The sequence below is a fragment of the Suncus etruscus genome, chromosome X (assembly GCF_024139225.1).
Source record: "Suncus etruscus isolate mSunEtr1 chromosome X, mSunEtr1.pri.cur, whole genome shotgun sequence".
NCBI classification, from domain to species: domain Eukaryota; kingdom Metazoa; phylum Chordata; class Mammalia; order Eulipotyphla; family Soricidae; genus Suncus; species Suncus etruscus.
Genome location: NC_064868.1, coordinates 51,621,399 through 51,639,556, shown reverse-complemented (window position 1 = coordinate 51,639,556; position 18,158 = coordinate 51,621,399). Strand labels below are relative to the sequence as shown.

The window sequence follows — 18,158 nt, the reverse complement described above, 5'->3', positions numbered from 1 at the left end:
TGGAGGGAAAGAGCACAAGGACGGAAAGCTAAATTAGTTAATCTGCTAAAAAGTCTCCCACGAACATAAATCTCCCGAGTCCTCCTGGTAGTGGGTAAGACTCTGAATATGAACTAGTAAAGAGACTTCTTGAGAATACAAAAGAAACCATGCCTTGTTAGTATAGATTGCAATCCTGCAGACCCAATCAATACTAACACCTTATATAATCTGTTGAAATGCATTTCAGAGGAAAATACTTAGAATGTTCAACAAGCTGAAAGAAACATTGAACAGACTGCCAAAAAAAGAGAGGATGCTAGAGCAGAAATGAGAAGAATATAAACAGTAATGTCAGAATTGAATAGTTTGGTAGGCTAGATAGAAAAATTCATGGGAAGGCTTCACTAGCAGAGTTAACAGCTGCTGAGGAGAAGAAAGCTCAAAGATAAAGTGCAAATAATCTACAGACAGCAGAAGATGCAATAATTCTCAAAATAAATGAACAGAAGACAAGAGAACATTGAGATGAAGTCAAGAAAAACAACACAAGAATCATTGAGGTCCCAAAGAGTCAGAAAGAAAACCCCTATAAAGAATCAACAGTCAAAAACATCATTGCTGAGTTTACAGAGCTGAAGAACACCTGCAGCAACATCAGGGAGACCCAAAGAGAATTAGCTAAAAGAGATGCAATAAAAATACCTGAAGGCAATACAAATCATAATAAAGAAAATCATACATATAGAGTACTGAAAGCAGCAAGATCAAGAAAGAAAATTACATACAAAGGAGATTCCTTATGATTTTCAGCATACTTACCTAAGGAAACCATATATGCTCAAAGTAAGTAGTCAGATGTAGTGAAAAAATTTAATACTATGAAGCCTTAAGAATACTTTATGGGGCCCGGAAAGATAGCACAGCACCATTTGCCTTGCAAGCAGCCGATCCAGGACCAAAGGTGGTTGGTTCGAATCCCGGTGTCCCATATGGTCCCCCGTGCCTGCCAGGAGCTGTTTCTGAACAGACAGCCAGGAGTAACCCCTGAGCACCGCCGGGTGTGCCTCTCCCCCCCCAAAAAAATACTTTATGGAGCCATACACTCATTCAAATTTGAAGGAAGGATACATAAATTCATGGGCAAACAATAGCTCATGAACGTCATAGACTCAAAACTACCTTTAAGATAAGCAAATCCCATAAGCATACCAAAGTTCTATAGAAGGATAGCACAAAAATTTATGGCAATAGTCTGTCTCATTGTTAATGGGCTAAGTGCATCAATGAAGAGATACACTGGCAGGATGGATTAGAAAACTGAACCAACATTATGCTGCCTGCAAGAAACACAGTAGAACAGAGAAAACAGACTCAAATTCAAAGACTGGAATAAAATTCAACCCCTCATAAAGCCCAGTGTGAGTATAATTGTATCATATGAAAATTTAGGCTTAAAAAGGTTATAAGAGATAGAAAAAGTCATTTCTAAATGTTTAAGGGACATGTACACCACGAATAACTTGCATTCTTAAGAATATATTCAGCAGGGGCCGGAGAGATAACAAGGAGGTAAGGCGTTTGCCTTTCATGCAGAAGGTCATTGGTTCGAATCCCGGCATCCCATATAGTCCCCCCAGCCTGCCAGGAACGATTTCTGAGCTTGGAACCAGGAGTAACCCCTGAGTGCTGCCAGGTGTGACCCAAAAACCAAAATAATAATAATAATAATAATAATATATTCAGCAAATTAGGAATGAGCAAAATATTTTTAAAAATGCTAATAAACTTGAAGGTAGATATTGATAGCAGCACAATAATAGTAGGAGGTATCGACACCACTCTGTCACTTCACAATCTATAAGCTAGACTAAATCTCCATAAGGAAATACTCATAAAAGTCTTTTAATCTCCAAAAAGCCAAATACAATTCTTCTCAAATGCATATGGAATATTTTACAGAATGGACCACATACTGGGAAAAAATCTCTACAAAATCAAGGGGGTAGGTATCATACAAACTACTTTCTCAGACCATGAAACACTGAAACAGAATTTAATTATAAACAGATACAGGCAAATAATGCAAATATTTAGAAACTAGATAGCTCATTAATGAACAATCAGTGGGTCAGTGAGAAAAATCAAAAAAATCCTAGGAATAAATGAGAATGAGAGACTTGAACTTCTAGACACAGCAAAAGTAGTGTTAAGTAAAAATTTTGTATCTATGCAAGCATTCATCAGGAAGGAAGAAAGAGACAACATGACTGTACAACTTGAGAAACTGGAAAATAACCAAGAAAAGGACCAAATAGGCAGGAGGAAGGAAATAATAAAGGTTAGAGAAAAAACTTATGATAGGAAATCCCCCCAAAAAACAATCCAAGGGATCAATGCAACTGGTTCTATAGCTGATTCTATGAAAAAATAAACACAATCAATGAGCCACTAGAAAGACTCATAAGGAGAGAGAGAAAACTCTTATAAACATAATCAGAAAGAAAATGAATAAATCACAACGGACAGAAAAGATATTCAAAGGGCTATCAGAGATTATGTTGAGAAACTTTATGCCATAAAACAAGAGAACCTAGAAAATCTGAATATATTCCTAGACCTTATATCCTCCCAAGATTGAACCAAGAGGATTTGGAATACCTGAACAGACCTATTTCCATCAAAATAGAAATGTTAATCAAAAGTCTTCCCCAAAACAAAAACCTAGGCCAGATGACTTCATTAGTGAATGCTAACCTACTTTAAAGAAAAACTACTGCCAATCCTTTTCAGGCTTTTGCAGGAAAATGAAGTGTAATGTATCCTCGCTGTTAACTTTGCTGGGTATTTGTGAATCCAAGAACAGTCCCCAGAATGAGAAATTACTTCCCATCCCCTTGTCCCCTTTCGGGGGAAGACCTTGGTAATATTTCTCCGCAGCAAATAATAATCCACACAGACAAGAAGGATAGGGTGTAAAAGATTGGGCAAGGAGAGCCAGAGAATCCTCCTGCAGCCAGCAGCTTTCACAGAAGGACCCTTCTCCCCTGTCCTTCAAGCTATTTATTGCCAACTCCACAGCGCCCCACCTGGAAGGGCTAGGTGGGGCAATAGTCACAGAACAATCCTAAGGAAACACTTTTATATACAACAATTCCAAGAATCATCTTATGGAAACTTTTTCATATACTACAATGAAGAAATAGAATCACCCCCAAATATATTTTTTGGTTTTTGGGTCACACCCAATGGCTCTCAGGGGTTACTCCTAGCTCTGCACTCAGAAATCTCCCCTGGCAGGCCCGCGGGACCATAAGGAATGCCTAGAATCAAACAAACCAATGTCTTCTGGGTTGGACGCATGCAAGGAAAAGACCCTACCACTGTGCTATCTCTTTAGCCCCCTTAAATGGTATTTTATGATAAAAAAAAATCAACCTAGGGGCTGGAAAGATAGCACAGTGGTAGGGCGTTTGCCTTAGATGCAGAAGGATGATGGTTCGAATCCCGCATCCCACATGGTCCCCCAAGCCTGCCAGGAGTGATTTCTGAGCATAGAGCCAGGAGTAACCCCTGAGCACTGCCGGGTTTGACCCAAAAAACAAAAAACAAAATCATCCTAATACCAAAAGCAGGAAGAATCACCACAAAAAAAGAGAAATACAGGCTCCTTCCCTTAATGAACACAGATACAAAGATCCTTAACAAAATACTAACAATGAACTTCCAACAATTGAGCCAGAAGTTATATATATAAATATAAATATATATACATACATACATATATATGTATAAAAATATATAACACCATGACCAAGTAGAACTTCATGCCAGAAATGCAAGGATGGTTTAAAATATGCAAATAAATCAATGCACTATTCTACATCAACAAAATAAAAAATAAAATAATATGATCTTATCTACAGATGCCTAAACCTAGTTTAGGTTCAAATTCTCAACAAAATGGAACCAAAGAAACTTCCCTCAATATTTCCAAAGTCATTCAGTACAATCCCACATCAAACATCATATTCAGTGGGTAAAGACTCCTGAAATTCATATGGAACAATAAACCTCCATGAATAACTAAAGCAATTATTGGGAAAAAGCAGATGGGGGCATATGTCCCCCAATTTCAAACTGTACTACAAATCAGCAGTCATTAAACCAGCAGGGCATTGGAATAATCAGTGCAAGAGAAATAAATATACTGAAACATATCCCTGTGTGTATGATAAGTTAATTTTTGATGAAAGAGCAAAAATATTTAGCGAACCAAGGACAGTCTCTTCCACAGTGCTTCTGGTTAAACTAGTCAGCATGTGCAAGAAAATGAAATCAGAATTCTTTCTCACACCATGAACATAGGTCCTATCTAAATAGATTAAAGGCATTGATATCAAGCCTAAAACCATAAGATACATAGAGAAAAACATAGGATAAATTCTTAATGACATTGAAGCTAAAATCTTTGTCAACAATGAAACAATACTGAGCAAACAAGTAGAAGCAAAGATAAACAAATAAGACTAAGTTAAATTAAAAGTTTTGCATATTGAAGGAAATGATGACCAGGATATAGACCACCCGTGGAATAGAAATTAGTCACCAATAACCATCTGAAAGGGGGTTAATATCTAAGCTACATAAGGTACTGGTAAAGCTTAACAAGAAAAATAATCTAACCCCATCAAACAATGGGAAGAGATGAACAGAGGCTTCCTCAAAAAAGAAATACACATATCCAAAAAGTACATGCAAAAATGCTCCACATCATTATTATCAAGAAGATGTAAATAAAATCAACAATATTATATCACCTCACACCCAGAGACTGGCAAATATCAAGAACAAGAAAAGGCAATAATACTGAAGATGGAGGAAGAAAGGGACTCTCATTCACTGTCAGTGGTAATGTAGACTATTCCTGCTTTTTTAAAAAACAATATGGACTTTGCTCAATAAACTAGAAATTCTGCTTCCATTAGAACCAAAAATACCTTTCTTAGGAATATACCCTAGGGCCCCAAAACACATCTGCACTCCTATGTTCATTGCTTCTCAACTTGCAAACGCCAGAATCTGGATACAACCCAAGTGCCCAAGAACAGATGAGTGGATAGAAATGGTGGTACATCTAGACAATGGATCACTATGCAGCTTTTAGGAAAAAAATGAAGTCATGGAATTTGCTTAGACATGGAAAATATCATGCTGAGTGAAATGAGTCTGAATGGGACAGACATAAAATATCATACACACATATGGGATAAAATAATATCAAAATAATGACCAAAAACAATAGAAACAATGGATGTAAAGTGAAGTTGACAGAAAAGGGACCATTATGACTACAATACTTTGAAATAATCACTCTAAGACAGGAACTTGGAATTAAAAGGAAGTATGATACCCATTCAGTGACAGTATTGCAAAATATGGCACTTAAAAGGAAAAGAGAGAGAGAGAGCTGGAGAGCTGTCTGCCATAGAAGTGATGGAAGGTTAATTGAGTAAATTGATGGTGAGAAATGAACACTGGTGAATACTGGGTGTTGGGATATTTTACAACCAAACCTTCACTATCAACAAATTTGACTCTGTATGTTATAGTGATTTAAAAATTAAAACAACAGTAAGACATTATCTCACACCAATATAAATGGCATATATAAAAATGATATATCTAAAAATGTGGGATTTTTTAAAAAGAAATTCTCATTCACTGCTTCTGGGAATGTTGTTTGACTCACCCCTTTTGAAAAAGTTATGGTGCTTTTCTCAGAAAAGCACAATCCATTGATTCCACTTTTGGGCATCTACCCCCAAAACACAAAAAGCATTAATTGGAAATATACACGCCCTCCTATGTCATTAAAGTTCAATAACTAGGATGTGGAAAGTAAACAAATATCGAATTACGTATGAGTGGATCAATACCTGTAAAGGCAATCTGCAGCCACTAGGAAAAATGTTGCAGCTTGCTGCACCTTAGACAGAACTGGAACATACAATTTTAAGTGAGAGAGGGAAGCTGATACAGTATTCTCACTTATTTGTAACATATAAAGTAACAAAGCAATGGAAAGTGTACCAAAATGGGCAAATCTGTAGGCCTAATTTACAGAAATGAGAGTGTCAAGGAAGGGAGGCACTGTTAAGACCTAGACCGGTGGTAACATAGGGAACATTGTATTGATGTGTATTTGGACACTTCAGTGAGATATTTGTACACACAAAACCATTAACACCAAAACTACTGTACCATGTAATGCAAAATATGAATAGGTTAAAGAGGTGAGCTAATAAATAGGAACTTTGGAAGACTGGTAGTGGGACATTGATATGCATGGCATATTTAGATTTTGTACACTATACCTATTATTAATAGTTTATGATGCCTAAATAAAATTTTAGTTATTAATCTTGCATTGAACATTTATATATTATGAAGAACAAAAACATAATTATTAGATATGCACATATCTTTAGTACTCAAATATTATAGTGGAGAGGGTATATAGGACAAAAATATTTGGAGAAAGTGCTCTAAAGGCTTTTATATGTATCTAACCAGGGAAAAATACATGATACAACCTAGAATTAATTTTAATTCAACTAATGGTAAGCTGGAGAAAATAATGAAAGTTGTGGGAGTTCATTTATTCCATTAATGATCTCCAAACTCATGAAGGTGACAAAAATAATCAGAGTGCATGCACATTTCTTTACCACATGTTCTTCCCAGCTATAGCCACACCCAATTTGCATAGAGCCAGAATTTTTCTTTCATTCCCTGCCTCATTTGTTGTTAGTCCTTCAATTTGTAGAATAAGTAAAAATTGGGCCCGGAGAGATAGCACAGCGGCGTTTGCCTTGCAAGCAGCCAATCCAGGACCAAAGGTTGTTGGTTCGAATCCCAGTGTCCCATATGGTCCCCCGTTCCTGCCAGGAGCTATTTCTGAGCAGACAGCCAGGAGTAACCCCTGAGCAACGCCGGGTGTGGCCCAAAAACCAAAAAAAAAAAGAATAAGTAAAAATTAAGTCATGTCCTGCCAAATTATACACCTTTTAAAAAGGCAAGAAGAGCAACAAACCCTATAAGCCAGGATCTGTGGAGAGACGTGAGCAGAATTCTTCATGACTATGTTTCACACTTTTATTTTGACACTTTAAAATAAATTTTGTTTTGTTTTGTCTTTGTTTTGTCTAGCTATGTGCTCAGATATTATCCTTAGGAATCTCATGGGCCCTGAAAATTTTACCCACCTATTTATTAAAATTCTTAGACCTAATTGCCTCTATTCTTATTTATTTCTCCCAGGTACTGCCCAGTTCCTTGAGACTGGAGGGGTGGAATCCCAGGTAAAATAATCTCAATTCAGTCACAGGCAAAAAGTTGCCTCACTCTGAATGATGCTACATTTTTCCCTTTAAATTCCTAAGCAATTACTATTGTTTTAATATTTGAGAATCTACACAAGAGAAAGGCAACCATCATTAGGACTTGGTTGACCTGGTGATTTAGGGCTCTCCCAAAGATCAGTAATCTGGTAATGGGGAATCAGATGGTTAGTGCTTTGTGTAAAGAAAGTACAGGGAAATGTTCCCTAAATCAGGACAAAAGTCTCTGCCTATGCCTCAGTGGACAGTATAGCTGGCAGCATATATTCACAAAAAGGCACTTTGGAACCTCCCTCATTATGCTTCTCTACTCTAATTATTTCCACTATTGTATGATATCACTCTCTGCATGGATAATCCAATCAGCACCATGGCTTGTTAGGTTATTGAGCACTCATCTCCAAAAACCATTGAGTCATTGAAACTTATGGTCACACAAAGATCTTTGATATCTTTTTTTGTTTGTTTGTTTTTGGGCCACACCCGGCGGTGCTCAGGGGTTACTCCTGGCTGTCTGCTCAGAAATAGCTCCTGGCAGGCACGGGGACCATATGGGACACCGGGATTCGAACCAATCACCTTTGGTCCTGGATTGGCTGCTTGCAAGGCAAACACCGCTGTGCTATCTCTCTGGGCCCTGATATCATCTTAATTACAATCATCTCATTGACCTTTTGACTTCACTTTCCGTTCCTCTTTCCCTTTTCATAACATCCCTTCCATATAGCTAGAACATTGATAGACATATAGGCATTTGGGATGTTCACTTATGATTCTGTCCTACTTGAGAACTTCATTAAAATTCATATCGAACCCATGCACTCATTTCTAAGTCAGAATCCAATTTTCACATCTCACGTTTCATTATAATTTTCCTCCCAAGACCTGCCTGTGTACCTTCATTCTATTATTATGTAGATGTCTTATGTGCCAGCATTGAGCACACTAACACATATACAAACTTACGTTACTTTCCTTTTTTTTTTTAATGCATAATTTTTTTTTTGTTACTTTCCTTTTTACTTCTTTTCAAAAAATATTTATTTTAGAGAAACACCCAGTGATAGTGATACTCAGTGGAAACTTCTGGCTCAGCATTCAGGAATTACTTATGTGCTGCTTTGAGGACTGTATAGGATACCATGTATTAAATTTGGGTCAGCCACATGCAAGGCAAGAGCCCTACCTGTTAAATTAATCATCTATATCTATCTATCACAGCCTTTTTTCTTCTTTACACCATCCCTAAATTATAGACAAGAACCTTGCAAAATTTGAGTCAGACACATGTAAAGCAAGAGCCCTACCTGCTATATTAATTATCTATCTATCATCTATCTATCTCTATCTATCTATCACAGCCTTTTTTCTTCTTTACATGATCCCTAAATTATAGACAAAAAACTTGCAATAAACTGACACTTATCATTTTCATTCTTACACCAAAATTGCTGAAGGCCTGGATAGATAGTATAAAGGTAAGGAGTTTCCTTTGCATACAACCAACCTAGATTTAATCTTGAACCCAAAATTGTCACCTGAACCCACTAAGAATGATACCTGAACCCAGAGTCAGGAGTAAGCCCTGAGTGCACTGGATGTGCCCCCCCCCCAAATAAAACAAAAACAAAGTTGATTTGGGGTATCTTTAGAGATAGTTCTGCAGGTTAGGCACTTGCCTTGCAAAGTTGACCAGTGTACAATTTCTGATAGCCCATATGGCCCCCAAGTCCTCCAGGAAAGATCTCTGAGTGCAGAACCAGGAATAAACCCTAGATAAAGCTAGAAACCAAGAAATCAAGAAAAAAAGGTTACGAAGCATCTTATTATAAAAAAAATTCCCCCCCTGCAAACCATGAGATTCATTCTCTGTTGGAATCTCCACAGCCTACCATTCTTCCATAATCTCCTCTCCAAGTCCTTTATGGCTACTCTTTTATCTCAGGTTTTTCACTTCTATTCTGTCAAGGTATTGACATGTATCAATCTTCAACTTCTCCCTATCAGCTTCTGCCTAAGATTCTCCTCTCACATGAAAAAAAATATTTCTTGTTCCTATATCTCCTTTTATCTCCACTTTCTGCTCCAGAGTTTCTCATCTCAGTTTTTCCCAAAATGTTCCCTTCTATGACTATGATATCCTAATAATTCCACTCATCTGTAATCCTGCCTGCATATAGGCTAGAAATGGGGTCCGAAATGTCCCAGACAGAATACCAATCTCATTTCTCTGAATGCAATAAATTTCCCCAAAGCATAGAGTATGGTGAGAATATTCCTAAAACATTTTAAAACTTGATACCAAAATTGAAAGCTCATACAAAATGAAAAAAACAAAAAACTCAGAAATGGTAAATAGATTTAATATGGAGTAGTGTGAACTTCAATTGATTGATAGTGGCTGCCTATGGTGCTGTATTGAGTAAATTTCAGAAGGTGCACCCTGGCTTGAAGAGAAAGACTGCTGAGGTTAGCAATATCTGTAAACACAAATAAAAGAAAACCAAAGTCAATTGATATCTACTGAAAAGGAAGGAATAAAATTCATCATAGTGTTTTCCCACACTTGCCACATGGCCTACACTCCAAACCAGCTCCACATCCCAACCAAATCCCATCCCCAATCTTGCCTCCCCTGTCTAATTAAGTAGATACCTGAAATCTCACTTGTAGGAGAAACCACAGGCACCAGAACTGCCACTGGTGCTGCCACCAGTTCCACCAAGGCCTGAAAAGAGCCCCAAGGTAAGAGTGGTAGTGAGGCTATTGCTGGCAGTAAAGCCACCAGTGGGACTGACACTGGCACCAGCACTGGCTTCTCCACTTTCTTGGGCTTTGGCTTTAGCTTTAGTTCCAGCCTGGATCCGAGATTTGGCCCAGGGTCCAATATCAGCTTCATCCCAGTTGCAAGGTCCAGCAGCGTTCTCGGAACCAAGCCCAATGCCCATCTGGGCTCTAATCTCAGCCCTTGCCTTGGCTTCAGCTGCAGCCTCAGCTGCAGCCTTCATATCTGCTTCCATTGCCTCCCGGTACTGAGCTGCCCATTCCTTAGGGTCCTTCTTTTGTACCTAAACAGAAACAATCACCATCAGAAGGGCAGAATTAAAACAATGAGCACAAATTGTATGTTAGGCTTCATACAACATGCTTCATTCCAACAGCAATAATATGCTATTTCATTCCTAATCTGGCACATACTATTGAATATGTCATGTAACAACTTCTTTGAGCCTTAGTGTCTCATGTAGTAGGGCAATGGTACGTTAATGTTAAGGATTAAGTGATTGAGATCACTTGTAACAGTAACAAAAGTCTCAGAATATTCGTTTATGAGCTGAAAACTCCTCTGCACACAGCCATCCCAGCCAGGAGCACACCCATGCTCTTGACATGCAGTTTTCTAATTACCTTACAGGCAAACTTGAGGACTTTCATCTTGCTGGTCTCATAATAGGAGCGCAGGCCCCAGAAAAACTCATACTCCGGAGGATTGCTATTAGGAACTCTGGCATAGTCCAAGTACCTTGGAAAGAGAAGTTTAAAACTCCTATAACTGTTACCACCCAAGACCCACCCAGTATGAAATGGAAAGGCTTTAACTGGCAACTATCCCCCCAACTAAACATTGTAGCACTTCTTCTAATGCTGCACTGTCCAATGGGTTAAGCCCAGAAATCACATGAATATGCCAGGCAGACATGTGTAGGGTACTTCTTTATAGAAGACCACAATTTTTGCCCCTTATAAACAACTCAGATTTATGTTGGATGTATTATAAGTGGAAGAAACATTTCCTCAGGCCTTCTGCTCTGAGCACACTTCACCACAGGGCTTTATCAAGGCCTGGTTAAGCCCTAATATAGTTCACAACAGAAAATTACTACCAAAGGAGGAAATAATAAACCAAGTAGCAACATACACCATGCATACTACATATGATATACAAAAATGCATATGTATGTGCATGTATGAACATGGATATCAGCACAACTGTGGGTGTTCACATGCTCTATGAGGACCAAGAAGACATTGGGCCCTCAGGAAAAACAGGAAGACTAGGCTCCAAGAATATATAAGCCCTTTACAACTGGGCTGAGCTCAGATTCCCTGATTCCCTGAAATTAAAATGGGAGTGAGATGAAAACACCTATTCTACATAGAAGTTATGAAAAAAATTGGATATACAATTTAATTCATGACACCCAACTACCTGAAGCTACCATCCTATGGTTTATTTAATGTTAATTAATTTATGCAAAGCTCTTTTAGCATAATAAAAAAATCAAGTCATTGGAGTCAAGATTTAAATATACTTCTCCCAGTCACTACTGTGCGACCTCTGAACAAATGACTTTACCTCTCTAAGCCTCAGTTTCCTCACACGTACAATGCTAGTGATGATAATGCTGCCTTTGTAAAAATTTTTCAGAGAGCAGAGTTGAGTGTACATGTAGGAATATATTTTTTTCCTTATCACTACTATAACATACACATACATACACATGCATGCAGGTACTCATTATAGTTTTATCATAAGTTCTGAAATAAGCAAAATGAATAAAACATACTAACACTGAACACTTACTTCTGCTTCACAAATTCATCAGTGATGAGTTTTTTCACGTCTCCAAAAAGTGAGTGATGTATCCTGACAATAAGGGAAAAATAAGTGCATATACACAAACATGGATTCATGGCAATGGCACTTCTCAGGTATAGTCAAAGGCATTTATATCATGGAAAAGTATTGCAATGCAAGAGAAAGCTCCATAGAGATCATGAAAAAGGGAACAAAATTTAGGGCCATTTCCCCACCCACCAAAATCATATCCTATATTATTCCAATAGCTCCCCATCTGACCCCCAGAACCACATTTCTAGTTCCACCAGACCACTAGGCTGATGAAATACCAGAATACTCTCTTGCTGAAAAAAAAATATACACTCTTATGACTCAATCATACCCAGGGCGCAGCCCCAACTTGCGCAGGACCTCCCAGATGACAGCTGCAAGGGAAGGCAAAAAGAGAGAGAGGGGAACAGAAAATGAACACATGAAATCTGACATGATCACCTATTCAGACTCATGTTCAGCCACTCACCCTCACTGGAGCGGTTTCCGTTCATAAAGATGATGCTGAGAAGTACCATGAGGAGACCCAGCTTTGGTGAATCCTTAGTCCTAGGGGAGTAACAGGACTGTAGGGTTATTGTCCAGCATTCATTTACAAATACATACCATCCAATTCACTAAGGACCCAGGGCAAGACACGCATACGTTAGTCTGTGTCCAATTGGTTAAAAGAGAAAATCACATTATTCCTTCCCCAGATTACTAAAAGAAGGGAAGATTGTTAATGTAGTATAATCCAGACACAGAATCAAAACAACTCTTCAATACCCAGAAAGCTATACACATACTCACTGACATTTCTTCCCTTGGAGCATAATTTTCCACCCACACCTGAAAGTCCTTCTGAGAGAAACATTCTTTTAAAGCCAAACTAGTCATTCAGTAAGAGGAGCAGTACTAGGTCTTTCCTGGACCTTCTAGAGAAAATCTGAGAATAGCAAGGTTCCGCAACAGCCTCTACAAGCTTCAGTCAATCATGATCAGGCAGCACTACTGTATGCAGGAATCCAAGCAAGTGTGGGGGCTAGTAAAGGAATTTTTTTCAGCCCCATCTTTCACAAAACTCTAAAATAAAACAGGTATAGAGTAGTACCATAAGACCACCCCAGACTTTTCTCAGCTTACGTTCCCAGTATGCCTGCATCAGTGGGCTCTAAGGTACTGAGGAGAATATACAAGTGGTCATTCTTATCAATTTCCTTCAATTGGATCCCAAATACCTGTGAATGGGGAGAAGAGCTTGTGAGATGAAAATATTCAGCTTCCAGGGCATCCCAGAGCTCCCCAAGTAACTAATGGTATGTGTGTACAAGAGAGAGGAAGACCAATAAGATAATGCACATAGAGGATCTAGCTAGCCAGCATACTGTAGCATAGTAAACAGTCAACAAATGTATTATTGCTTTCAGCATCATCTTTGTGATTAGTGGAAATCTATAGAGATAAAGGATAAGTATTGTAAAATATGCAAGCATCTGAAATTTATTACAGGATATATCGAGCATCAAACAGAAAACAAGACTAATAAGTTGTTTTGGGTCCTAGTCATCTATCTATCACTGAGTTGGTGTGTGACCTTTGGCTAACCAATAACCCTCCTTAAGCCATTTTCTGTTCATCTTCACAACGAATGGATGGAATTAGTGAGCAATATGGTCTCTTTCAGAAGGGAAACATACACCATTCAAATCAATGTTTCCCCAGCATACGCATCCCCCAGGACTGTCCCTTTACCTTCTCCAAGGAATAGCTTGCTCGTTCAATGATTTCAGGATACACATCAGTGTATTCTTTGATGATGTCCTTCAGCATGTCTGCAAGGGGAGAGTGTTGTGAGTGCCTCAGCTGTAGTGAAGCCAGGTAGTCCCCATAGTCAGGCCACAAATTAATTGCCAACCCTGCCATAGGTGGCATAAAGAGGGTCTGAGCTATTAAAAAGAGATCCTAGTACTGCCAAATTAGAACTTTGGTAGGACAGAAAAGGGAACTTATGAGCACATTTTTCCAGTGTAATGGGCAAGAAGTAAATGGAGGGCAATCTGGGGAAAGGAGGGTTAGAAGAAATCTACCTGAGCGCTTGATAGGAATCTTCGTCTGGTCTTTAACCAATAGGTACTTTACCAAATCATTTGCCTGGAGAGTAGAAAAATATAGAAAATAAAAATATAGTTACAGAAGATTTAAGAGAATGGCAATGAAGTGGACAGGAAAGAAAGACAGTGGATAGGAAGAGTAGATAAGACAGGGTTCTTACCCTCCCTTGCAAAAGGGCCACATCCCGAGGTGGTGGTGCTTCAGGCTCTTGGGCTGTCTGGAGTTTAGCAGCTCTGCGGCGAGCCTTGCCCCTACGGGCCTTAGGTGACCTAAGGGATAGCAAAGCTCTCCGGGCCCAAGCAGCCAATCGAGTCCTTGATGCCCTGCGAGCCCAAAAGGCTATGGGTCCCCTTGAAGCCCTACGGGCCATTGATGCCATTAGTGCCTTTGAGATCCTTCGGCCACCTGTAGTTCCAGAAGCCTGACTCTGATCACTGTTGCCATCCTCTTCCCCATCCAGATGTTTGACCTGCACCATCAGAGAAGTGAAGCATCACTAGATAAAGGAGATTATCCTTCCAAAGATAGAAGTTCTTATCTCTTTAAGGAAGCTCCCTTATGCCCCATTCCTGTAGGAAACATTATTCACTAGACAGTGACCATGACCATACTGAATCTTAGATTAATCTTTCACTGGCTTCTAAATATTCATTTAATTTCCCTACCAGGTCAGAAGTAACCCAAGTGTTTAGCCTGAATCCATCTCTTCCTATGTCCATTTTGGATTCACTTGTATCACCATGGACAAGTCACTTTACTTGTGTAGAATACAGCTTCCTTCTCTATAAAACAGCTTTACTTTCAGAATTTAGTGAGACAATCTGTGGGACTGTACCTAGTTCAATAACCAACACATGGTAGCTACTACATAAATATAACCTATATTACATTCAAATTACATCTCCATTTATTTGTTTCATCTTCCCAGTCTGGGAGCAATCTAAAGACAGACATTATTTTTCTTACTACCTTATATCCTTGATGAGCACAGAGAATTCTCTAAAAGTTTGTATAAAAAATAAAAATAGGGGCCAGAGCAATAGCACAGCGGTAGGGTGTTTGCCTTGCACTTAGCTGAACCAGGATGGACCTGGGTTCGATCCCTGGCATCCCATATGGTCCCCCAAGCCAGGAACGATTTCTGAGTGCATAGCCAGAAGTAACCCCTGAATGTCACTGGGTGTGGCCAAAAAAAACCAAAATAAATAAATAAATAATAAAAATAGAAGTTTGTATAACAAATGAACCAACTGAGGAGTGGAGAGGCCATCACAAAGTCTTACCTTTCGGGCTTTCTTGGCCTTGACCTTGGGCCTAGTGTCCAGAGTTTCCTGAGCCTGTACAGCTGCACTCTCAGATTCAGATTCATCTGCTGGAGCCTGAGCAGCATCTGCCTCAGTTTCCAACATCTTGGTATTAACTTTTGTATCAGTCACACAGCTGTCCTTTTTGGTCTCAGTGACAGATATTTTCACAGCCTTTGAGTCAGCATTCTGTGTCTTAGTATCAGCTGCTGGACTCTTCTTTTCAGCTGTCAGAACCTGGGTATCAGTCAGCTTAGTGGTAGGTGAGGCCTGAACGGCAGTTGCCTTCTGAGCCTCTTGGGCCTCTGAACCCTCTGTAGCCTTTGAGACACCTGCAGCATTTAATACCGTCATGGCCTCAGAGACCTTGGGTTCCTTTGAGGTCTTTGGTGTCTTTGAGACCTCTAAGTTCTGGTTCGCTGTCAACATGGTCTGCATCTCCAAGCCACTGACCTTTTCAGATGCTTTAGTCTACAATAGGAATCAGAGAATCAAATGGACTATCTTCCCACATCCAAGTAAGCAAATTACTTCAAAATTCTAGCACTTTATTTCTCTGACTTATACCAACTCCTGGCAGTGTGCCTCTAACTCATTCCAGTAAGAATTCATTCCTTACTTTCTTTAAGCAGGAAGGTTCCCCTTCCTTTAAGAAGAAAAGATGAAGAATGTCAATTGCAAACCCATCCTCCTTCCTGCTTGTCTTACTCCATTTCTCATTCTTTTCTTCCCACCCTCAAATGAGAGACAGATCCAGGTAGTAAAGTACGTGGAGAAGGTTACAGATGGAAGGTAATGTGCCAAGGAATTTGGGGCAGCAACAGGGGTTGGAGGACGGAGGGGTGGGAGCGGAGGGCAGGAGCTTACCAGGAAGCTGTCTGCATCTGTACCACTCTTGCTTGCTTCAGACATGCCTCAAGTTAACCTGTCAAAAGCTGAGACCTGAAGGAGACAAGGCCTGATTTACAGGAAGAACCCAAATAATGTCTACTCGCCTATTCTGCCTGAAGATAGATCTCCACCTTCTCTACGGCCACAATTCCTTCCCTCCAACACTCCCACTGATTCCGTTTTCAGAGTCAGTGATCCAGAGCATCTAGTTCTCAGTTCTCTGTAGCCTGCAGCCTCTCCCCACCTTGTCTTCAAGAAGAAATGCCAGCGCGGCAGCTGAGTACCCCGCCCCTTTTCCAAGAGCAACCCCCGCCACAGCCGCAGGTTAAATGTACGCATGCGCCTCGCCTCTAGCGCCCCGCCTGCTTCCCCAGCACAAGCCCAGACTTTGAAGACAACCGTGCACATGCGCACTCCTTAGCTGGCATGTCGCAGTTCAGGCCCTTGGCTACACGCCCCTTTCTAGCGATCCAGACAGAGCATGCGCACTCGGGATGCTCTCTTTTCAGCGCCCTTCCCAACACACACTCTCCACTCCAGGTCAGCAGTACCACTCAGGTCCGCCCCCTTCCAAAACGCCCACTTCAGTTGTGGCCTCTCTTCTACTCACACCCCCTCATCAGGGCCGCGATGGAAAGCCTGGCACAAGCCTTTTTCCTAACGCGGACCCCTCCAGAGGCGACACGTCCTTAAGGTTTTACCACATTCCTGCTAGAGCCCCTCTTCTAGTAAGTACTGAGCGAGTGATTCCATCCGAACCTAGCCAAACTGACCAGTCTCCTCCTCCCTCCCAGCGGGATGGATCCGGCCCGATCCGGTCTTCACGACAGATATTTTTTCCAGATAGCAGAGGGCGGGGCTGCCCCCTACCAAGTCCTGTTCTGGGCTCAACTGCTCACCTCGTCCTCTCGGAATTTTCGAGCGACTACTCTCGGCCAGAGCTCCGAAACTACGGCGGCCCAACCCCCATTCAGGACGGAAGTGGTCCCGCCTCTTCCCGCCTCCCTAGGGGGGCTGTGTCCCAGCCGTGCAGCCCATCCCCCGCGCCAAACTCCTCATTCCTGATCCCCCTCCACCCCCACCCCGCATGCTGCTGCCTTCCTCCCTTCTCCCCTCGCATTTCTCGGGAGCAGCGCTGAAGTCCTGACTCCTCCAGTTCCTCACATCCTCCTCTCTGTTGCCAAGCACTCCCTTCCCCAGTACTTTTTAACCCTTCTCGTTCCCTTTGAGATCTCTGGATTTTCACTTCTCCTTAATACTGCCTTTCCCCTCTCTATTCCCCACTTCCCAGCCAATCGTCTCCATCCTCCTTGACCTCCCCAGGCCATCCATTTGGCAATTGGCTTCTCAGTCCAGGCCAGCCTCCAACTCTCTTAGCTGTTCTCTTAGCCTACATCTCATGCTAGGTGACCTCTTCTCCAGCTGCCATGGTGCAATCAAGACTTTCCCACCTGCCTGGCTAGAAATTCTAGGGCAACCTGGAATTTTACAGCTGCCAGGAAACTTGAATCTCGAAGCCCCTCACCTTGTCTTCGAATGAGTCCGGGATGCGTCTGCCTTCTCTCAGTCCTCCTGGAAGTCGCAGCCTCCTGGAACAGAGCTGTGGCCAACCCAGCCCAGCCCAGCCCCTTTCCGCAGCCCCCTGCCAGCCCCCCTTCTTCTTCCTCGGGGGTGGGGCAATGGGGCCCAGCTCAGGGCTCTCTGACGCCAAAGCCAGTGTGCATGCCCCTGTAACAGGCTGTCTGAAGCCCTTCCAAGTAAATCCAGTCCATTCACTGACGCCAAAGCCAGGGTGCATGCCCCTGTAACCGACTGTCTGAAGCCCTTCCAACTAAATTCAATCCATTCAAAGCG

The 18,158-nt window shown here is 41.0% G+C and overlaps 1 protein-coding gene and 1 non-coding gene across 4 annotated transcripts; both read right to left on the bottom strand.

Moving 5' to 3' along the window:
• Positions 1–9,724: 9,724 nt before the first annotated feature.
• Positions 9,725–17,904, bottom strand: MAGED2 (MAGE family member D2). 3 transcript variants are annotated; one of them, XM_049767241.1, is made up of 13 exons: positions 17,830–17,904; positions 16,281–16,355; positions 15,393–15,884; positions 14,270–14,578; positions 14,085–14,148; positions 13,750–13,829; positions 13,141–13,235; positions 12,485–12,564; positions 12,347–12,389; positions 11,968–12,030; positions 10,791–10,905; positions 10,038–10,450; positions 9,725–9,862 (listed from the first exon to the last, which is right to left on the bottom strand). In XM_049767241.1, exons 2-12 carry the CDS (start codon positions 16,323–16,325, stop codon positions 10,046–10,048), a joined length of 1,791 nt encoding a protein of 596 aa, XP_049623198.1. In that variant the 5' UTR covers positions 16,326–16,355; positions 17,830–17,904; the 3' UTR covers positions 9,725–9,862; positions 10,038–10,045. The 3 variants fall into 3 exon arrangements, with proteins under 3 accessions (XP_049623198.1, XP_049623199.1, XP_049623200.1); XM_049767242.1 differs by lacking the exon at positions 17,830–17,904 and adding an exon at positions 17,204–17,237; XM_049767243.1 differs by lacking the exon at positions 17,830–17,904 and adding an exon at positions 16,549–16,585.
• LOC125999912 (small nucleolar RNA SNORA11) lies at positions 11,081–11,204 on the bottom strand. The gene has a single exon (XR_007492347.1). It is a non-coding gene; the product is annotated as a small nucleolar RNA SNORA11 (small nucleolar RNA).
• Positions 17,905–18,158: the final 254 nt, after the last annotated feature.

Coding starts and splice junctions, on each gene's coding strand:
- MAGED2 (XM_049767241.1), bottom strand. CDS start 16,325: ATGTCTGAAGCAAGCAAGAGTGGTACAGATGCAGACAGCTTCCTG. Junction 15,885..16,280: donor CAGATGCAGACAGCTTCCTG/GTAAGCTCCTGC, acceptor TTCCTATTGTAG/ACTAAAGCATCTGAAAAGGT. Junction 13,236..13,749: donor CAAGCTATTCCTTGGAGAAG/GTAAAGGGACAG, acceptor CCCCATTCACAG/GTATTTGGGATCCAATTGAA.